Source organism: Lipotes vexillifer, unplaced genomic scaffold, assembly GCF_000442215.2.
Source record: "Lipotes vexillifer unplaced genomic scaffold, Lipotes_vexillifer_v1.1 scaffold65, whole genome shotgun sequence".
NCBI classification, from domain to species: domain Eukaryota; kingdom Metazoa; phylum Chordata; class Mammalia; order Artiodactyla; family Lipotidae; genus Lipotes; species Lipotes vexillifer.
Window position 1 is genome coordinate 1,689,996 of NW_006796728.1, and position 23,043 is coordinate 1,713,038.

Below are 23,043 nucleotides of genomic sequence, written 5' to 3' on the forward strand. Positions count from 1 at the left end.
GACAGAGAGAGGACAAAGAGAAGAACTAGGAGAATAACAAAGGCAGCCAGATGAATCTGTGATGGACTGATGGGGGAAGACTGATAATAGTATTTTGTTTAAGTTAGTGTAAATCCTGAAGCAGGTTGTGCTATTACTTACTGCTTGAGAAAATGGTAAAAAAAAGAGCTTCATTTCTCTAAAATGTAAACTACAAGTAAATGATACTATATGCTGACGGAGGTTTGAGAGTGATAAAGAAGAGATGAAAATGAAAGATTTCAATAAAATAAAGAATTAAAATGGTGACAAGCACTATTCTGTAAGGAACAGCCCATAGCTTGGATGCTAAAGCAAACCCACCCTAGTTCCATCCATTAACCACCACAAGTTAATGTCACTATACCTTTAGTATTTAAAGGTTTAGTGAACATTTTTAGCTTCTTACAAGGACACAAATTTCAAATAGGATATTCTTTACAAAATTGTAAAACCACCATTAACAGTGTTTATAATATGGAATTTACATACACACACTCAACAAAATATCTCCTAAAGATGAGATCAAAAGAAAAATACGTCGTTATCACTATTTTAAAATACAAATATAATTGCAAATCTTATCTACAGATTATGATAAATAAGTGAAGAATGAAGAGAGGAAGCCATGAGCAAGCATTCCAGGGGATTGATTTTAGACTGCTGAAGTTAGGAAGGGACTTTTACAATGTGGACTGGAAAATAAACAGGAGCTGGCCATACAAAGGCAATACTCCAGCAGAGGGAAAAGCGTGCATAGAGGCTCCAAAGCAAGAAAAGGGCCAGAATGGTTAGAGATTAATGAATGAGAGGAAGAGAAAGTTAGGATGAGACCAGAGGCAGGTCCTTCAAAACCTCGATGTTAGGATTTCTTAAAAAAATCTCTTCTAAGTGCACTGAAGTGCCTCAAGGTCAAAGACATTTGAGAAATGAAGTATTATTGTGCAGCACTTACTTGGAGATTCAAAATACACAACAGCTAATTAAAGATTCCAAGAATTTCAACTATAAATAAATGTGTTGAACTTGATTTAATTCAGGGTTTTCCAAATTTATTTGAGCACTGAACACTCTTCATGTGACACACATGGATATCCTCCTGAACTTTCCTCCCTGGTGGATCATTTTCTATAGTAGTTACATGGAACAAACTGCTGTGACAGATCTGGATGCCATTGTTACTTCATGAATTAACTGAAATACCATTTGCTATATCTGGGAATAAAAGGACCTAAAATATTCAATAAGTAAGACTTCATAGAGATAAGGGGTTTCATTTTTTACTCAGTTGAACAAATATTTGACAGTTTACTCTCTGGTAGGCTCTGAAATACTGTGCTAAACAATAGGGTTACAAGATGTATAAGACCTATATTCTAAATTTGGGAGCCTTAGAAAACATAAATGTATTCATTCATTTCTTTATCCATTCAACAAATTTGTTTTTAAGTAAGTCAAGCACTGTTCTAGTCTTGAGGGATAAAGGCAGAAACAAGACAACACTGACTTTGCTTTGCTGAAGCTTATATTTTTGTCTGGTGTAGAGGAGAAAAGTAAACTAAATAATAATGCAATCCAAAAACCGGTATAGTAAAATACATATTAACATGTAAGAGAGCAGACAGTGGAGGTAGATAATCAAATAAGAGCATTTAACACAGGGCAGAGGTAGGAAAGAGGATCTGGATTTGAGAAATAATTTGGTAGTAATATAAAGAGGAACTGTAATAGTTAGATGGATGTATGTTCAGAGTTTGTGTAATACATAAATTTGAGATCAACAAAGAAGTTGTGGAACAAACCATGGAAGTTATAAGAAATAATAACTAATTCTTATTATGTGCCAGGAACTGTTCTAAGAATTTCATGTATTTATTATTTTTTTTTTATTATTTTTTTTGCGGTATGCGGGCCTCTCACTGTTGCGGCCTCTCCTGTTGCGGAGCACAAGCTCTGGGCGCACAGGCTCAGCGGCCGTGGCTCATGGGCCCAGCTGCTCCAAGGCATGTGGGATCTTCCCAGACCGGGGCACGAACCCGTGTCCCTTGCATCAGCAAGCGGACTCTCAACGACTTCGCCACCAGGGAAGCCCAGTAAGCTCTGTTTTAATCATCGTTTTAGAGATGGATGTGAGTACTAGAATATTTTAAATTATGTATGTGGCTTGCATTATATTTCTTTTGGACAGTGTTGTTCTATATGCTTCTCAGCAGGACTATCAGGTTCCTATTTTACACACTTATTTTGTGCACACCTCACATATAATTTCCCGTTTTTCCTTCTGACCCCACCAGCCAGCAGCCTGGCAGCGCAGCAGTCTCCTGTACCAGGTGGTCAGCAGGGACAGCAGTATTGAGTGCCTCTCTCGCCACCTCTATGACCTGACAGTGTTCATCCCTTCATTTTATCACTAAACTCCCCGAATTCTCTTCTTTTACAGGAGATCTTAGATACCTCACTTCTGGAAAGTGCTGGGAAAAGATAAAGAGATGGGCAATTTCTAATAGCCTTTCAGATATAACCACACAAGCTGGTCGATGAGCCCATGGCAGAAACAAGGAGGAAAAACCGCAAGTCAAGCAAAGCCCGTGCCAGATTATTATAAGGCAACACTTAATAATAACACTTTGTCAGAAGGAAATTATCAGGAGGACATACTAGTCCAGCCTGGGCTCCAAACAACAAACATAAAGGTGTGATCTCCTTACTCATAATCATTGTCACAACATCAATGGCCATGTGAAATAGAAAGAAGAGATGGGAGATGGTAAGAACTAAGTGGGCCCTTCCTGCCTGAGCTAATCTAGGTACTGTTATAGCAAACAGCTTAGCCATTATACTGAAAAATTTGTCCCCTAACTCCATTATTGGGAAAGACTGAACAATCTGACTTAGAACCTATGTCCTGAGACTAAAATTCTGTTTCCCTCTCACAACAAAGTACCATAAGATATTATCTTAAGAAATAGATCAGAAGGCCCTGGATTTAAAAGGCAAAAGAATCAGGGTACTTAATCCAATAACTGTTTAATAAAATGCCTTCCGCAACTGAAAATTTTAAAAATAATAACAAGTAGAGGGATGCTTTGCTTATTCTGCATTGGAGGGGAACAAAGTACTCCACATAAATAAAATCTTCACATTAACGCTATTAAAAAATAGTTGACAGATAACTTTAACTTAATCGTTAAAATAGCATTTAAAAATTTAACATTTTTAACGAAAATACTTTGAAATAACATTTTACTTTTTCCTAGTGCCTAAAAAGACATTTTTGAACATGACTTAAAGTTTTTTTAATGACTCACATTCATTATGATCAATTATTATACTATAGTGCAGTCTAATGATGCCCAGAGTGACAATTACAGAGTGTGGAACTGTTTGCTGCTGCACCTAAGGGGCCTCACATCGCTGTGCTTTCAGTTCTGGTTTCTGGCCTTGATGGGCTTTCTCCCTCTACCATTTCTCTTGTCTGTGATTTCTCAATACTGTTAGATGTTGATCACGATAGGTCATTTCCACAAACGTTCCTAATTTGGGGCTTCTACCAAGAAAACAGTTGAATGTGCTTTTAAAAAATAGTGTGAGACCACAACAAGTAAAGATCCACAGCGATTATGGCACATATTTGGCTCACGAAAAGTATTGTTATTGCTTGTCTTCAAGCCTCTAAGTACGTTTCAGAGGAATAGGTCGGCTGGTTGATCTACCCACAAGAAGACTGTGACAATGATATGGCAATGTTGGTAACAATGGCGATTATCATGACTACAAGCCAGGCACCAGGATAAGTGTGTCACTAAATCTTCACAATCACAGGAGGGAGATACAATTAGAATCTTATTTTACAGATGGGGAAACTAAATTTAGAAAGATTAATCTGGTTGTGCTTACACGCTAAGCGGTGGAACTAGTATTTGAGCCCAGGCTGCTACCTAAAGCCCAGGCCTCTACCCATTCTCTATTATGCCTCCAAAAGTCAGTAACTACATTTATAGAAATCACTTACAACTTAGATGCAAGGCATTACAATAAATAAAGGTTACTGAATTTTAACTCTGTAGATTTCTTCACTAAACGTGAATTTTGATTTATTGAGCCTGATCTTAAAAGGCACTTATTTTGTTGATTCATCTGCTACTAAAAATCAAGGAGATGTTAACATAATTCTGCTGACAGACAGTATCATACTACCAGTTTAGGTTTATAAAATTCCCATTGCTAATCCAAAGAAAGTTGAATTACAATGTTGTGTTTAAACTATAAAAGTATCATTGTCCTATTATCATATCTGACTCAGTACCTAATTTACCGCCTAATTTTGGAAGTTTCATAGAATCTGATACTCTCTTAACCCAAGGTACATCTCAGGGTCCAGAGATAGCCCTAGAGGCCCAGAGATTATATCAATCCCAAATGTGTGTTCCTTTGGTCTGAACAATAATTTCAAAATTTTAAATTAATTGCAGACATTTAAAAATGGGGCTATTTCATATAAAAAGTGGACTTCTGACTTCTCTCAAAGAACTGGAAGATATGGCTTCACATGGTAACAACCAGCAGGAACTTGTGAGTTGAAGCCCCTTCTAACAAGACCTGTTTGCTCTGGGGTTGCCAAGACCACCACCTGGCCTGCTTCCCTCAGTTACCTGCCTGGTTTGTGAGTTAAGCCCTGCTTTCATCTTTAGTAAAAATCTGAAAGTACAACTCCAAACTCTTCATAATATTCTATATTTAGCTTGTCATGCATTTTCTATGATGTTATTTTATATAGTTTTAATAACCGCCCTGTGGCACATTATGAGCTCTTCATCCATGAAACCAAGATTTAAGTGTTAAACAGCTTGGCAAGATCAGAGAGGTAAAGGTCATATAATTCTAAAACCACTTATTTTATATTATGTCAGATCTTTTATATCTTAACTATATGTAGTATTTATTATTATCATCATCATTTTGGCTGGAAGTATCTTTGATAGCTTTCTTCACTGAATTCAGTTCTAAAGAACAGGTAACCACACCAAGTCAACACTTTGCAGTGTCACTTTCATGGCAAGCAAATTTGATGGTGAAAAGTTTCTGAGACAGAGAGAAAGAGAAACAGAGACTTCTTTACTTAAAATATTTTCTATAAGAAACAATAAATATTAACTTTACTTCCACATTTAATACATAAACAACAAATATATCACTAAAATTAAAAAAATAAACAAGTATCTTTTTCAAATGTAACATGGTGATAAGTGCAATGGAAAAAAATTTAGGTAGGGACAGGAGATAGGAAATGGCAGAAGACTGAAGGAGATATTTTATTTCAGGTTGTCAGAAAAGAAAGTTCAATAAGGTAGGTAGGCACCTAATGCCTCCAAATTGAATGATCCTTAATAAAGATTATCACTATAGTCATCATGACCATCATCCCTCACAAAGATTAGATGAACCCACTGAAAGCTAGTTGGCCTCATTTGCCATCCTTTACACAGTGCTGAGAATAGAGCTTAAGTCTTAGAAAAGTTGGCTATTATGCTGTTTTGTTTCCTAAAGCACTGGGAGAAAATGTTAGCTATAACTGCCCCTGAGTTTTAGTGATGCTTTCAGCAGACAGAGAATTTTGAAAGGCTACACAGGCAAAGGTCTAATCTTGGGGAGATATTTTAAGCTGAAAAAAGACAATGAAATCAATCCTGAGGCTGATGGCTTGTCTTACTAACAGTGAAAGAAAAAGAAGCAGAATGAAGACCAAATAGAGATATCTCACCACCACAAAACTAGGATGGGAAATTCAGAAGTTTGAGAAAAATATGCCTGATCACTAGTCCAAATGAATGGGGGGCAGGGGGGAGGAGACCCTCAAAAATAAATAATTTTTATGTTACTTATAAATTATGTGCCCTTCCAAAATTTTAAGAGATACCTATATTTTCTGAAAATAATTGGCTCACTATAACATAGGTTATTTATCTGCAGCATAACACTAAGGAAATCATTCATCTAGGGAACCATGAAATATCTCTTCATAACCTCAAAACTGCTAGTCCATAACCTAGAGAACAGACATGCTTAAACAAGTTGTTTTGTTACACACAGATAAAAAGAGAAAAATGGATTTTTTTCACATTTTACCTGATTGTTTAAAAAGGTCATAAGAAAAACCCAGATATTATTATTATAGACTCAACAAAATTCGCAGACTTAAATAAACAATCACTGAATAGGGACCTTTGGACCATTTTCACAGGCATGTACCATTTCCTGAAGTTAAAAATGCTGCTTTTGAAGCCATGCTCGACATTTTCAAATTTAAGGTAAATTACCAAGTAAGAAGAGTCCTACTTTAGAGTGAGTTTGCATTTGAGAAGGTGAATGTTACAGGTGAGTAAGACCTAAATACTCAAGATATTTTCACAATATCCCTGTGCACTTAAAGTTTAGACTTGTGGGAATAAACGAGGCAGATAATACCAGGAACAAAGTTTACACAAAGACTGTAAATCCTTACTCCAGTGCTGTGCTTTGCAGCTATGGAAACCTTTCTGCCAGCCTGAATAATCTCATAAACCCTGTAAGAGAAGTAGTATTTCTACCATTCAAACTCAAATCCAGACAGATTAGATTGATATAGCAACTTTCTTAATCGCCTTTACAAAAGAAAATTAGCCTGTCTGAATTTTGAATCTAACTCTACCTTCTTTGAAATAGTAGATTTAACCATTTGCCTCATTCAAGCTGAAATAAGGTTCTGGTTTAAGCAAGGAAAAATTACTAAAAGGAAGAGAGAAAATTCTGTAAACAGAAAGACTTTTTATGGGACATCCAGCATTATTAACAATCTTACTGTGAAATTTTAATATTCTTAATGAATAGGCTATGTAAGTTATTCTTAGTTTATTTTTAATTGTCTGACTCCTTTTGGAATAGTTAACTGTTTGCTAAATCTATGTCTAAAATTGTCTTTTAATCTTCCATCATTTGCTTTTTATTAAGCAAATAGGAAAGGTATTTGTCTAAAATGATACTATATTACTTCAATTTAAAAAATATATTCAATGTTCTGAAATCTATCCAAAGAAATTAAAACATATACTTTCTCTTAGGGCTTTGTGTTAAATATACAGAAAATATCATCTCCCTAAAGATATGACATAGGGTAAATGCTCAATAAGTTTATTCAATAACTTTATGAATGAATTGATCAGAAAAAAAGGTTTCTTCTTCTTTAAAAAAAAATCTTTGATGTTAACCTTAATTTACCTAAGCAACTATTTGTAAACTTTTTTGACTGTGTGCCTTATCAGCACACTCCTCCATATGTGTATTTATTTATTAATTGTATATATACCACTTTAGTAATATATTAATAGATCCACAAAAAGAAAATAAAGATAAAATAATCAAGGTCTGGTTAAACTTAAAATTGCTTTGATAGGTGATTTTAATGCTCGTCCTGGCTATAATAGTTCACTAAAATACATAGATATAAATGAAAGAAGAGAATCAATGGCTATCTTTATTAAGTTATAAAACTTTTTTTCCCAACTCCTTCCACTATCTACCATCTTTCATGAAATATTGACTGTATATTTCATTTTCCCTGAAGTTAGTTAGGTGATCTTGCCAATTAACCACAAGGTGATTAATTTATATTTATAATTATATTTATAAGCATAACCAATGGGCTTAAGACAAACTATAATTGGAACAATTTCAGAAACTTGGCAAAAAATGCTCCAAGATTCATGTGTATGCAAATAAAAGAATTTTTATGACTGAAATCATTTGTGGCAATAAAATCACGAAGATGGAAACTTTTTCTTGATATTTTCCCCAAATGGTTTCCCCATAGCTAATCTTTCTTTGAAAGCAGTTACTTCAAGTTAACTGTTAAAATGTCACCTATACCCTGAAGGGAGTGATTTTTTTGTATTTGTTTTTTCCCAAATTTCTGATAAGCATATGCACAGAAATTTCAAGCATATATATCTAGCAATGTGTCCTAGATGAATCTAAAACTTTTCCAGATAATACCTGTTTTCAACAGAAGTTGAACACATTTACCCTTTTTATGCTATTTTTCTGTGTTATTGTGGCCATTTTTACTATAGCAAAAAAGAGTGATTATTTCACCTGATGGCCTGTTGCTTTTTGTTTTTTCCTTTTAAGAAATCACAAAGCAGCCTATGACTTTAAAGCTCTCTTAAAAAATAATATTTTAGAGGTTTCTATTCATGTCCTGGATGCTTAGTAAGAAGAGAAAGAAATCACAAAGCAGCCTATGACTTTAAAGCTCTCTTAAAAAATAATATTTTAGAGGTTTCTATTCATGTCCTGGATGCTTAGTTTTTAAATATCCTGCTAATCATAATGGTGTCATATATTCATTAATTAATATATCAATGAACAATAATTCTTAAATTAAGGTTCATCATTAATAATTGACTGTCGTGATGTAATATCATATAAATATATGCCAACATTTTGTTTAGAATTTTAGTACCTATGTTTATGAGGGCTTATCCAAGGAATGTAAGATTGGCTTGACATTCAAAATCAATAAATGCAACTCATTATATTGACAAACTAAAAAAGAAACATCACATAAGATATCACAGAACATTTAAGATTCAAATATCCACTCTCAGAAGGGAAGGCCCCATGAATTTCCTTCCACATTCTAACTCGTGGAAAAGACCTAGTAAGATTAAGAAGATCCACATATTATAGTGTATGTACTAAAGGATATTTTATTCCATGTGGTTATGACCTTAAAAAATCAAACTGGATTCATTTTTTGTTTCTGAAAGGAACTCTAATAACTCAAGATAAGAGTATCTTCCTGCCTAATAGTTGTCACACTACAAACTCATGCTGACAGAATATGATTACACTACTTTTGTACCCAAATGTAAGGTTGGGGGAACGGGGAAATGAGCATGAGCTCTACTATGCTATCTCCTTTGAGATTCATATCTTATCTTTGAAGGAAATACTCAACAAAGAAACTGTTCACATTTGAAGCTTTGGTAAAGGTTATGGTATAATAGTTGTTAAGCTCCACAAATTGTGCAGTTGTCTTGTTATTTTATCAAGTGCATTTACATAGTGCCAGACACATATGCAAAATACAATTTAAAACTGAGACCATTAAATTATATCCATTATTTCTCACTCTAGAAACTTCTGAAACTTATGGGTGACAGATTTGTCAAGAAGTTCTCTTTACCAACTAAAGAAAGAACAACCCAACCTCTGTTATGAACTGTCATTAGTAATTTAGCAGAGCTAGAAGGCAGTTCAGCCGAGTAGACAGAAAATTAAAACATGGGCAGCTCCTGATTGGAAATTTATTCATAACAGGTAATGAAATAGCACAGTCAGGATCTCTGGTATTACTCAGAGTGAAAGATTTAATTCTGATAACTCTGATGATGACACTTGAATCAGAGATTATAAATGGTGACAGGTTGTGACATACAGATAGAATGAAATGAGCATCAGCAACATATCTCTACAGAAGCTGATTCTATATAAGATCAACATTTTCTTAATTTCAAAAATTATTACAAGTTTTCAAAAAAGAGGTTTATTAGGGCCTTAGGCAAATACTGTACCATTTTTATATCTACTTTTCAATGGAGTATAATATTAATCAACATATCATATTTATATCTTAAAACATGAAGTATAAATTGCTGTTTCTGATTTCATCTGGATAAGGAACAAGCCCAAAATTATAGACGAATAGCTATCCTATGTATAGAGTACTAGTAAAGGTTTGGGTTTTCCTGTGTTTATATGCATGAAAAGAATACTCATTAAGTGCAGCCACATAAAAATAATGTTATTTGTAAAGAATAATAATTTTTATTTTGGATTTTCTATGCCTTTTTATATTTTCTAATTAACAAAAATGGCATTATTAGTTTTATAATGATTAGTATATTTTTTGAAAATTGCCTATTTCAGACAAACTCTCTACCACAGAAATACAGCTGAGAAAAATAACAATATTTCCACAAAGACAGGTATTTCAATACATCTCTTTTGAATTTGTGAACTGGCATATTTACTGTGTATGGTTAAAACTTGTTAGATGTGGGGATTTTAAAACTTAGTCCTAAAATTCTTTAATACTCCTGTCACTGAAATGAAAGGGTCTATGCCCCTTGAATCTGTAACTGTTTGGACAATAGCTTATAGCAGAAATGACGCCATGTCAGTTTCCAGACCCAGACCGTAACATGGAAGAGAAGAAATGTCACACTGACCTATGCCCCAATTACAGATCTGGAAGTAAACAACTGCTGTTGTCCGAAGTCACTAAATTTTGAGCTGGTTTGTTAAGCAGCAATAAATAACCAAAAAAGCATCAGACTTTCATCATGAATGCTGATTATAAAAATGGTTTTCGCATTACACCAAAACAATGTTATATTACATATTCTATAACTAGTCAGAAGGAAGAAAATGTAAAAAAAAAGAAAAATGCAGTACACTTTCATCAGGCTAACATAAATTTTATCAATAAAGTTTTTAATAAATTACAACACAGTATTGAGAAAATAATTCAAAGAATTTTAGAATCTTTAGTATGTTATAAATTGAAAAACCTAAATATTACAGAATTATTTGCTTAAATTTGGTGATTTAACTTTTTAAATTTGGTTTTATAGGATTTATCTACATTGTTTAATGATGTTGTAACTAAAAGCATAAACCTATATAGAAAATACTAATTCTATAAAAATTAGAGAATTTAAATATTGTCAAATAGAACCACATACTGAATAATAGAAATACATTTTAAATGGAACTATATTTATGGAGGTCTAAGCCTACATGACATAATGCAGCCCCGAAAAGTCATGATAAAAAAATAACAAGCTAAAATCATACTACATGTTATTTACCAAAAGTAAGCACTTGAGAAAGATTAATAGTTAATTCAATAAAAAAGAAACTAAGTATTGGGTTGGCCAAAAAGTTCGTTTGGGTTTTTCGGTAACATCTTATGGAAAAACCCAAACTTTTTGGCCAACGCAATATTAAATATGCCTTAATTTCGGTAATATAAACAATAGAATTGTTTTAAGACAATTATGTATAATTCCCTTTCCTTAGAAAACTGGATAACTTTAAATGGACTTTGAGAGCTCAGGATACAGAAAAATACCCTATAATAAATATTTTAATAAAATAAAGAATCATTTTATAACATAAAAATCCACCTACTTCATGTACTTCTTTTCAAGACACAGTTCTACAGCAGAATAGTTTCAAAACATAAAAATTTAGTGTATTTCTTTCATAAGACACAGTCCTACAGGATAGAGTCAACATTATTCATTCATCCAAATATGAACCAGAAAGTTCAATTAATTGTATTTCTTTTCCACAAGCTACTTTGACAAGATTTACTCAATAATGAAATTGTTAAGAATCATATCATAGAATTAGCACAAGTTCAGTCCTTTTTACTCGTTATAAATCTACAGTATAAAAAGCAATATTCAAAAGGTGACACAAATACAAAATACCTTTACAGAGGGAATTGTATTAATCCCAAAACTCTGTCTCCTCTTATAATGAAAACCTGAGAACCAGAATGATTAATCGATTTGTACCAGAGTGAAACTAGGCCTGGAACCCTGCCACCTGCTTCTAACTCTTGTGTCTTTTCTCATATATTATGCTGCTTCATCTGGCACGAGTGATTCCTATACAGCTATGAAATATAAAATAATGCATGATAATAAGAAAAGAGTGAAGCAAAACAACTTCCTCCGTATAAAAGTCATCTAAAAAAAAAAGTCATCTAATTTATGCTGAAACATTAGAATTTTTCATTTTATCAAAGTCCTTGCTGAAGCATTTTTCTACACTGTTTGTTTTCCAGATATGTGCATATTTATTTATGGCACAACATCCAACAGAAAATTCATTAAACTCTTTCAGAAATATTATAAAAATTAGTTATACATTACTGGACACTCTGCTACTTTTAGTATGCCTGAAATCATATTTTCATTATATTTTCACTTATGATAAAAAATGGATACAAGCTGATAGTATTTTTTATTTTACAAAATTTTTGCCATATTTTGGAATTTAGATTTAATCACCTAAAACACCCTTCTAGTTAGATGGCAAGTCAGAGATGTATTTAATCTTAAGGAATTGTTTTAGCATTAAGCCTTAGTTTATTATCTGTGAGATGGTCATAACAATAGTACTTACCACATGTAAGTAGAATTGTTGTGCAGAATAAATAAAATATGTAGCTAATATATCTAAATCCTTGGCACCATACCTGACATATTACATACTAATAAATGTTAGTTGTTATTATAGTTTAGCTGCAACCAAAAACATGGTAATATTAAGATTTAGCTGTGATCAAAAACATGGTAATATTAAGATAGCAAAACATAAAGTATGATTTTTAAAAAATGGCCTACTTAAAACAATGTGTATTCTTCTATTAAAAGGTGATTTGCTATGTTTAATTCAAACTGATAAAGTAGTTTTTAGATATCAAAAAATTATTCATATTAACCTTTTAAGGGGCAATATAACCAATATATTTTAAATAGCATATGATTTGTAAAACCGAAATTTAGTGCAACTTACCATTAATACATGTGCTAATCAAAACAAGGTAAATTCTATTAGTATGTTAAACATTTCTCATAAAATTTTTTTTAAAAATTAAGAAAATTAAATACCAGTGAGAGAGTATACATACAATGAATTTAGTAAAGTTCCTTGAATTATTATTATTTTTTTGCAGTACATGGGCCTCTCACTGTTGTGGCCTCTCCCGTTACGGAGCACAGGCTCCGGACGCACAGGCTCAGCGGCCATGGCTCACAGGCCTAGCCACTCCGCGGCATGTGGCATCCTCCCGGACCGGGGCATAAACCCGTGTCCCCTGCATGGGCAGGCGGACTCTCAACCACTGTGCCACCAGGGAAGCCCCCTGGAATTATTTTTTAAACAAATAAAAGACATTTCCATATTCTATGTACGTACCTGGAGTAGGCAAACAATCGACTATCCCAAAGATTATGATTCCCTCTCGGTCCGTAATGAAAGTAACAGGACTCTGTCCCATCAAACATATTCAATCCATCTTCTGAATTTTTTGAGGCATGGCTATGTACCATATCTAAGAGGACTGTAATACCCATTGAGTGAGCTGTGTCAACCAGTTCTTTCAGCTCTTCAGGCGTTCCAAAACGGCTTAAGGTAAAGGAGACAGCAAAAACAAGATCACATCATATTTAAACCAAACAGCCAATCATTTACTGAGAATCAACTGTTTTACCAGCATAGTACTAGATACTTCAAATGTACAAATGTAGTATAATATAATACTTAGATATAAATCAAAGTTGCTTAATAGTTGTTGTTAGGCATTTTTAAAAGCATTCAATAAAAAAATAAATCTGGCTGTTAATTGTAGATTTATAGCACAATGAAAATTCACATTTTGAGTAGGTAGATAGTAAAATTCCGCTTCTCTATACTCAGAGCTTCTGATTTCCAACGCCAAGCCTAGCTAGTTTGAGGGGTATGGTCATTCCTGTCCACATACCTGGCCATCCCTTTAAGCATGCATGGTTGGGATTGTGAGGGCTCTTAGAATACTTCTTTGAATATCCTTGGTGCCTTAATTGAGGCCATTTCTCCTGTACTTACTTATTCCTAGATTGGAATGCCTCAAGTACCAGCGGGTCCTGTCACCACCCAAGCCAGAAAGATGGGCAGCTCACACGCACATGGGTTTGTGTTAAAAACAGTTTTCTAGTCAGCGTGAAATAGGGAACAAAAATCACTCCCAAGAGGAAGGCCTTTCTTAACCTATATAAAAATCTCAATACTGCAGTCTTCCATAGCATCAACTTTTGCTTTTAAATAAAAAATCACCCTTGTGATGAACTGTTTACTATCTCTCTTCCTCACTAGACTATATGTCCCTTGAGGGCAGGGGCTCTGACCATCTAGTTTCCCACGCTACAGTACAGTGCTTAGTATGCAGTGGGGCTCCTGATAGCAGATTCCATGGAGCAGCAAGCAAATACTCTAGTGTGGCTGGAGTGGAATAATCAAGAAAGAGATGAGCTCAGAGAGTTGGCCAAGAACCAGATCACATGCGGCCTCATGGATCAATGTAAGGCATTTGGCTTTTATTCCGAAAGGGACAGGGAATCATTAGAGTTCTGAGCAAGAGAGTGACATGATCTGACTTTCATTTTAAAAAGAGGACTTTACATACTGTGCAGAAAGTGGTCCACATGTGTGGAGGGGGAGAAAGCTAGGGAAGGAGGACAAGAGAATAGAGTGACCAGTTACAGACCTAATGAAATAATGCAGGTGAGAAACAGCAACTTGGACCATGGTGGTAGCAGTTGAAGCAGCCAGATTGGGAATATATTTTGAAGTTACCGGTGGCTAGGTTTTCTGATAGCTAGAGTATAGGGAGGGGACATAAAGGAAAAGTCAATTATAAGGCAGATGGCTAAAACAATTGGAAGATGGAGATGTCATTTATTATGTTAGTGAAGATAGCAAGAGAAGAAGGTTAGAAGATCAGATCAGATATTTAATCTGGAACAGGTTAAGAATGAGATATGTATTACATACCCCAACCTCAAATAGACACTGTTTGGAGTTCACAACAGAGGTGAGGACTGGAGAACTAAATCTGGCAGGTGGCATATAAAGTGTATTTGAGGAGACTGATTCAAGATGGTGGAGTACAAGGACGTGCTCTCACTCCCTCTTGCAAGAGCACCAGAATCACAACTAACTGCTGAACAATCATTGACAGGAAGACACTGGAACTTACCAAAAAAGATACCCCACATCCAAAGACAAAGGAGAAGCCACAATGAGATGGTAGGAGGGGCACAATCCAAAAAAATCAAATCCCATAACTGCTGGGTGGGTGACTCACAAACTGGATGACACGTATACCACAGAAGTCCACCCACTGGGTTAAAGGTTCTGAGCCCCACGTCAGGCTTCCCAACCTGGGGGTGCGGCAATGGGAGGAGGTATTCCTAGAGAATCAGACTTTGAGGGCTAGCGGGATTGAACTGCAGGACTTTGACAGGAATGGGGAAAACAGAGACTCCACTTCTGGAGGACACACACAAAGTAGTGTGCACGGTGGGACCCAGGGGAAGGAACAGTGACTCCACAGGAGACTAAACCAGACCTACCTGCTAGTGTTGGAGGGTCTCCTGCAGAGGCGGAGGGTGGCTGTGGCTCACCATGAGGACAAGGACACAGGCAACAGAAGTTCTGGGAAGTACTCCTTGGCGTGAGCCCTCCCAGAGTTAGCCATTAGCCCCACCAAAGAGCCCGGGTAGGCTCCAGTGTTGGGTTGCCTCAGGCCAAACAACGAACAGGGAGGGAAACCAGCTCCACCCATCAGCAGACAAGCCAATTAAAGTTTTACTGAGCTCTGACCACCAGAACAACAGCCAGCTCTGACCCACCACCAGTCCTTCCCATCAGGAAACATGCACAAGCCTCTTAGATAGCCTAATCCAACAGAGGGCAGAGAGCAGAAGCAAGGAGAACTACAATCCTGCAGTCTGTGGAACAAAAACCACATTCACAGAAAGAGAGACAAGATGAAAAGGCAGAGGGCTATGTACCAGATGAAGGAACAAGATAAAACCCCAGAAAAGCAACTAACTGCAGTGGAGATAGGTAACCTTCTAGAGAAACAATTCAAAATAATGATAGCGAAGATTATCCAGGACCTCAGAAAAAGAAAGGAGGCAAAGATTGAGAAGATGCAAGAAATGTTTAACAAAGACCTAGAAGAATTAAAGAACAAACCAACGGGGATGAACAAAACAATAACTAAAATGAAAAAATACACTGGAAGGAATCAGTAGCAGAATAACTGAGGCAGAAGAAAAGATAAGTGACCTGGAAGACAGAAAGGTGGAATTCACTGCTGCAGAACAGAATAAAGAAAAAAGAATGAAAAGAAATGAAGACAGCTTAAGAGACCTCTGGGACAACATTAAACACAACAATATTTGCATTACAGGGGTCCCAGAAAGAGAAGAGAGAGAGAAGGGACCGAGAAAATATTTGAAGAGATTATAGTTGAAAACTTCCCTAACATGGGAAAGGAAATAGCCACTCAACTCCAGGAGGTAGAGAGTCCAATACAGCATAAACCAAGGAGAAACACGCTGAGAAACATAGTAGTCAAATTGGCAAAAATTGAAGGCAAAGAAAAATTATTGAAAGCAGCAAGGGAAAAAAGACAACACACAAGGGAACTCCCATAAAGTTATTAACACCTGATTTCTCAGCAGAAACTCTACAAGTCAGAAGGGAGTGGCATGACATATTGAAAGTGATGGAAGGAAAGAACCTACAACCAAGATTACTCTACCCAGCAAGAATCTTATTCAGATTCAATGGAGAAATCAAAACCTTTACAGAGAAGCAAAAGCTAAGAGAATTCAGCACCACCAAACCAGCTCTACAGCAAATGCAAAAGGAAATTCTCTAAGTGGTAAACACAAGAGAAGAAAAGGAACTACAAAAACAAACCCAAAACAATTAAGAAAATGGTCATAGGAACCTACATATCAATGATTACCTTAAATGTGAGTGGATTAAATGCTCCATCCAAAGGCCACAGGCTCGCTGAATGGATACAAAAACAAGACCCATATATATGCTGTCTACAAGAGACCCACTTCAAACCTAGGGACACATACAGACTGAAAGTGAGAGGATGGAAAAAGATATTCCATGCAAATGGAAATCAAAAGAAAGCTAGAGTAGCAATACTCATATCAAATAAAATAGACTTTAAAATAAAGAACGTTACAAGAGACAAGGAAGGATACTACATTACGATCAAGGGATCAATCCAAGAAGAAGATATAACAATTATAAATATACATGCACTCAAAATAGGAGCACCTCAATACATAAGGCAACTGCTAACAGCTATAAAAGAGGAAATTAACAGTAGCACAATAATAGTGGGGGACTTTAACACCTCTCTTACGCCAATGAACAGATCATCCAGACAGAAAATTAATAAGGAAACACAAGCTTTAAATGATACAATAGACCAGATAGATTTAATTGATATTTGTAGGACATTCCATCCAAAAACAGCAGATTACACTTTCTATTCAAGTGCACACAGAACATTCTCCAGGACAGATCACATCTTGGGTCACAAATCAAGCCTTGGTAAATTTAAGAAAACTGAAATCATATCAAGCATTTTTTCTGACCACAACGCTATGAGATTAGAAATAAATTACAAAGGAAAAAACGTAAAAAACACAAACACATGGAGGCTAAACAATATGTTACTAAATAACCAAGAGATCACTGAAGAAATCAAAGAGGTAATCAAAAAATACCAAGAGACAAATGACAACGAAAACATGATGACCCAAAACCTATGGGATGCAGCAATAGCAGTTCTAAGATGGCAGTTTACAGCAATACAAGCCTACCTCAAGAAACAAGAAAAATCTCAAATAAACAATCTAACCTTACATCTAAAGTAACTAGACAAAGAAAAACAAACAAAACCCAAAGTTAGCAGGAGGAAAGAAATCATAAAGATCAGAGCAGAAATAAACAAAATAGAAACAATGAAAACAACAGCAAATATCAATAAAACTAAAAGCTGGCTCTTTGAGAAGATAAAAAAAAAACATGATAAACCATTTGCCAGACTCATCAAGAAAAAGAGGGAGAGGACTCAAATCAATAAAATTAGAAATGAAAAAGGAGAAGTTACAACAGACACTGCAGAAATACAAAAGAATCATAAGAGACTACTACAAGCAACTCTATGCCAAAAAAATGGACAACCTGGAAGAAATGGACAAATTCTTAGAAAGGTATAAGCTTCCCAAACTAAACCAGGAAGAAATAGAAAATATGAACAGACCAATCACAAGTAATGAAATTGAAACTGTGATTAAAAATCTTCCAACAAAGGGCTTCCCTGGTGGCGCAGTGGTTGAGAGTCTGCCTGCCAATGCAGGGGACCCGGTTTTGTGTCCCGGTCCAGGAAGATCCCACATGCCACAGAGCAGCTGGACCCATGAGCCATGGCCGCTGAGCCTGCGCGTCCGGAGCCCGTGCTCCGCAACAGGTGAGGCCACACAGTGAGAAGCCCTCATACCGCAAAAAAAAAAAAAAAAAAAAATCTTCTAAAAGCCCTTGTAATGGGCTGAACTGTGTCCCCCCAAATTCATATGCTGAATATGTATTTTGTAGTTCACACATGTATATGTATTTCCTTCTTACCGTAACAAAGGAGATGCTACAAAAGTACTAACTCTACTTTTATTTCACTTCTTGTTACCTGTACATTCTACCAACACTGCCTACCTTCACCTTACCTATAAGGAAGGACTGCAAAGGAAGGAACTATAGGAAAGAAACATACTTTCTTCCTGTGTCCTAATTTTCAGCCTAAGTATTGTCTAATACACAGAAGTAACATGAATAAGAAAGGATATGATGGGGGGATCCTTACCATATTAACAAATTGAAGGAGAAAAACCATATGATCATCTCAATAGATACAGGAAAAGCTCTTGACAAAATTCAACACCCATTTATGATAAAAACTCTCCAGAAAGTGGGCATAGAGGGAACCTCAACATAATAAAGGCCAGATATGACAAACCCACAGCAAACATCATTCTCAATGGTGAAAAACTGAAACCATTTCCACTAAGATCAGGAACAAGACAAGGTTGCCCACTCTCACCACTCTTATTCAACATAGTTTTGGAAGTTTTAGCCACAGCAATCAGAGAAGAAAAGGAAATAAAAGGAATCCAAATCGGAAAAGAAGAAGTAAAGCTGTCACTGTTTGCAGATGACCTGATACTATACATAGAGAATCCTAAAGATGCTACCAGAAAACTACTAGAGCTAATCAATGAATGTGGTAAAGTAGCAGGATACAAAATTAATGCACAGAAATCTCTTCCATTCCTATACACTAATGATGAAAAATCTGAAAGAGAAATTAAGGAAACACTCCCATTTGCCACTGAAAGAAAAAGAATAAAATACCTAGGAATAAACCTACCTAGGGAGGCAAAAGACCTGTATGCAGAAAAGTATAAAACACTGATGAAAGAAATTAAAGATGATACAAACAGATGGAGAGATATACCATGTTCTTGGATTTGAAGAATCAATGTTGTGAAAATGACTGTATTACCCAAAGCAATCTACAGATTCAATGCAATCCCTATCAAATTACCACTGGCATTTTTTACAGAACTAGAACAAAAAATATTAAAATTTGTATGGAGACACAAAAGACCCCAAATAGCCAAAGCAGTCTTGGAGGAATCAGACTCCCTGACTTCAGACTATACTACAAATTTACAGTAATCAAGACAATATGGTACTGGCACAAAAAGAAATATAGATCAATGGAATGGGATAGAAAGCCCAGAGATGAACCCAGGCAACTATGGTCAACTAATCTATGACAAAGGAGGCAAGGATATACAATGGAGAAAAGACAGTCCCTTCAATAAGTCATGCTGGGAAACTGGATAGCTGCATGTAAAAGAATGAAATTAGAACACTCCCTAACACCATGCATAAAAATAAACTCAAAATAGATTAGAGGGCTTCCCTGGTGGCACAGTGGTTGAGAGTCTATCTGCCAATGCAGGGGACACGGGTTCGTGTCCTGGTCTGGGAGGATCCTGCATGCCGTGGAGCAGCTGGGCCCGTGAGCCATGGCCACTGGGCCTGCGCATCCGGAGCCTGTGCTCCACAAGGGGAGAGGCCAAAACAGTGAGAGGCCCGCGTACCACAAAAAAAATAAATAAAATAAAATAAAATAAAAAATGGATTAGAGACCTAAATGTAAAACCAGACACTATAAAACTCTTAGAGGAAAACATAGGAAGAACACTCTTTGACATAAATCACAGCAAGATCTTTTTTGATCCACCTCCTACAGTAATGGAAATAAAAACAAAAATAAACAAATGGGATATAATGAAAGTTAAAAGCTTTTGCACAGCAAAGGAAACTATAAACAAGATGAAAAGACAACCCTCAGAATGAGAGAAAATATTTGCAAACGAATCAACGGACAAACGTTTTATCTCCAAAATATATAAACAGCTCATGCAGCTCAACATTAAAAAAACAAACAACCCAATCCAAAAATGGGCAAAAGACCTAAATAGACATTTCTTCAAAGAAGACATACAGATGGCCAAGAAGCACATGAAAAGCTGCTCAACATCACTAATTATTAGAGAAATGCAAATCAAAACTAAAATGAGGTATTACCTCACACCAGTTAGCATGCGCATCATCAGAAAATCTACAAACAACAAATGCTGGAGAGGGTGTGGAGAAAAGGGAACCCTCTTGCACTGTTGGTAGGAATGTAACTTGATACAACCACTATGGAGAACAGTATGGAGGTTCCTTAAAAAACAAAAAATAGAATTACCATATCACCCAGCAATCCCACTACTGGGCATATATCCAGAGAAAACCGTAATTCAAAAAGACACATGCACCCCAATGTTCACTGCAGCACTCTTTACAATAGCCAGGTCATGGAAGCAACCTAAATGCCCATCGACAGACGAATGGATAAAGAAGATGTGGTACATATATACAATGGAATATTACTCAGCCATAAAAAGGAACGAAATTGGGTCATTTGTAGAGACGTGGATGCATCTAGAGACTGTCATACATAGTGAAGTAAGTCAAAAAGACGAAAACAAATATAGTATGTTAATGCACAGATGTGGAACTTAAAAAATGGTACAGATGAACTGGTTTGCAGGGCAGATATTGAGACACAGATGTAGAGAACAAATGTATGGACACCAAGGGGGGAAAGCAGCCAGCTGGGTGGTGTGATTAATTGGGCAATTGGGATTGACATATATACACTAATATGTATAAAATGGATAACTAATAAGAACCTGCTGTATAAAAAAATAAATAAAATAAAATTCAAAATAAAATAAAGTGTATTTGAGTCATCAGAATGGATGAGACCTTAAAGGTCCTTCTATAGATACAGGAGGGAATGAAGCCAAGGGCTGAGCACTGGAAGGGCCCATCTTTAGTGGTCAGAAAGAGCAAACAAAGTAAAGAAGAAACAACCAAACATGTGAGAAAAACAATAGGAAAGTTTAATATTCTGAAAGCCAAGAGAAGGAAAAAGTTGCAAGAAGGTAGGAGTAATCAATTGTGCCAAATGCTGCTGACAAGTAAGCTAAGAACTGATGATTGACTTTACAAGGCAGAGGGCAACAGTATCCTAGACAGGAGCAGTTTCAGCAAAGTGGTGGAGCGTGTACTTGGAATGAGTTCAACAAAGAAGAGGAATTAGAGACAACAAGGACAGATAACTCGTTCAAGGAGAAGTCCTATGAAGAGAAACAGGTGAAGGGACCAGTATGTCTAGAATGCTATCTACCTACTCCCACTTCACTCCTCCCCGCAGGTATCTCTTTTTTTTTTTAGATTTGAAAACTGTTTATCTCTTAATCATGTTTTAGATCTCAGTTGTAACATCAGTTCAGATCTAATCTAAACTGATTAGACCCCTGATTCTATGCTATCGGAGAAATCTGCCATCTTCTTCTTAGCTTTTATTACATGTGGAAATCATAATATGTATGATTATTGGATTTATGTCTGTATGCCACCACCCTGTAAGCTCCATGTGGCAGAGACAATGTTGGACTTGTTCAACTTATGGTTATTCGGGTCAATACCTCTCTGCATAGGACCCCTTGACGTCTTTCTGCCCAGAGAGCAATATTCCTTGGATTTCACCCTGGGAAGAAGGAAACTCCTTCCGTGGGTAGTATATATCCCACCAAGGGCCTCCTCAGTTACCTTCCTATATAAGCCAATCTCTTTCCAGAAAAGGATACGAGCTCTAGCAATAATGGCCTCCATAAGTCAGGATTTTCTGACTGAAGCTTAGGCCTCCAAACATATCACAATTTCAGCAGGCTAACTGGATATCCTGTACCAGAAATCATTTTGTGAAAAGCAATGTTAAATCAGGCCAGACTCTAAGGCTTGATGAGAAGAGTCTATGATCTTAATAAAAGAAAATGCTCAGCTTCTATTAGCTCTGTTAACCCTAAAATAGTTATAAGATGTCACACAGAATACAGAAATCATTTCATTTTTTAAATGTTTTGTTCAAACAAGAATGGATATAATTTCTTTCATTTTACCTTGAAGCTGCAAAGAAGCTTGTGATTTGGTAACCAAAACTGGCATAGTAAGCATGTTCCATGATCGCCATCAACTGAATGCAATTGTACCCTGTATAAGCAAAGGTCAAATAGAGATTAAGAGCCACATTTTAAAAAAGTAATGAAAACAATATATAAACACAGCACCCTGTTCAAAAGGCATTAAATTTTACATATGATCTAGAAGATTTGGTCATTTTGAAAAGTTCTACTACTTTAACATCTTTGCTTGTCTGACCTTCTAACATAAAATCAGACAGTTAGTTCTTGAGGGTTATAGTCTAGCTATTTGAAATGTCTTCATTTTAATAAGTAATAAGTGATATGCAAATATACTTAATTTGGCTTTAGAATATTAAAGATGGCAATCTGCATATGCTAAACTTCAGTTGCACTTGTAATATTCATATCAAAGATTGTGAAAGCCAAATAAAAGTAACTGATTGCAGGCCATGTACTTTTTATTTCACCTTTTTCTTTATATTTCTCTTTTTTCTAGCATAAGATATACCATACCACTGAATCCATTTTTCTACAAGGTAGCTTTTATAAAGCCAGCATTAATGCTTCCATTTTCCACTGTTTCTAGGACCTATAAAATTACTCCACAGTCATCCATGGGCACACGTGTGTGCGCACGTGCACACACACACACACGTACACCCACATACATCCTTCCTTTCTCTATCTGAATATGTTTTGCTTTAACACTAAATGAATTGACTCA

At 35.8% G+C, this 23,043-nt stretch overlaps 1 protein-coding gene across 1 annotated transcript in view; it reads right to left on the reverse strand.

Annotated features, from left to right (window-relative positions):
* GBE1 (1,4-alpha-glucan branching enzyme 1) overlaps positions 1–23,043 on the reverse strand; it is a 327,728-nt gene that overhangs the window by 160,677 nt on the left and 144,008 nt on the right. Inside the window, exons 6-7 of the mRNA XM_007468908.1 lie at positions 22,296–22,386; positions 13,051–13,260 (exon numbers count right to left, since the gene is read on the reverse strand). Of these exons, the coding sequence (XP_007468970.1) occupies positions 13,051–13,260; positions 22,296–22,386 (301 nt within the window). The remainder of the gene's footprint in view (positions 1–13,050; positions 13,261–22,295; positions 22,387–23,043) is intronic.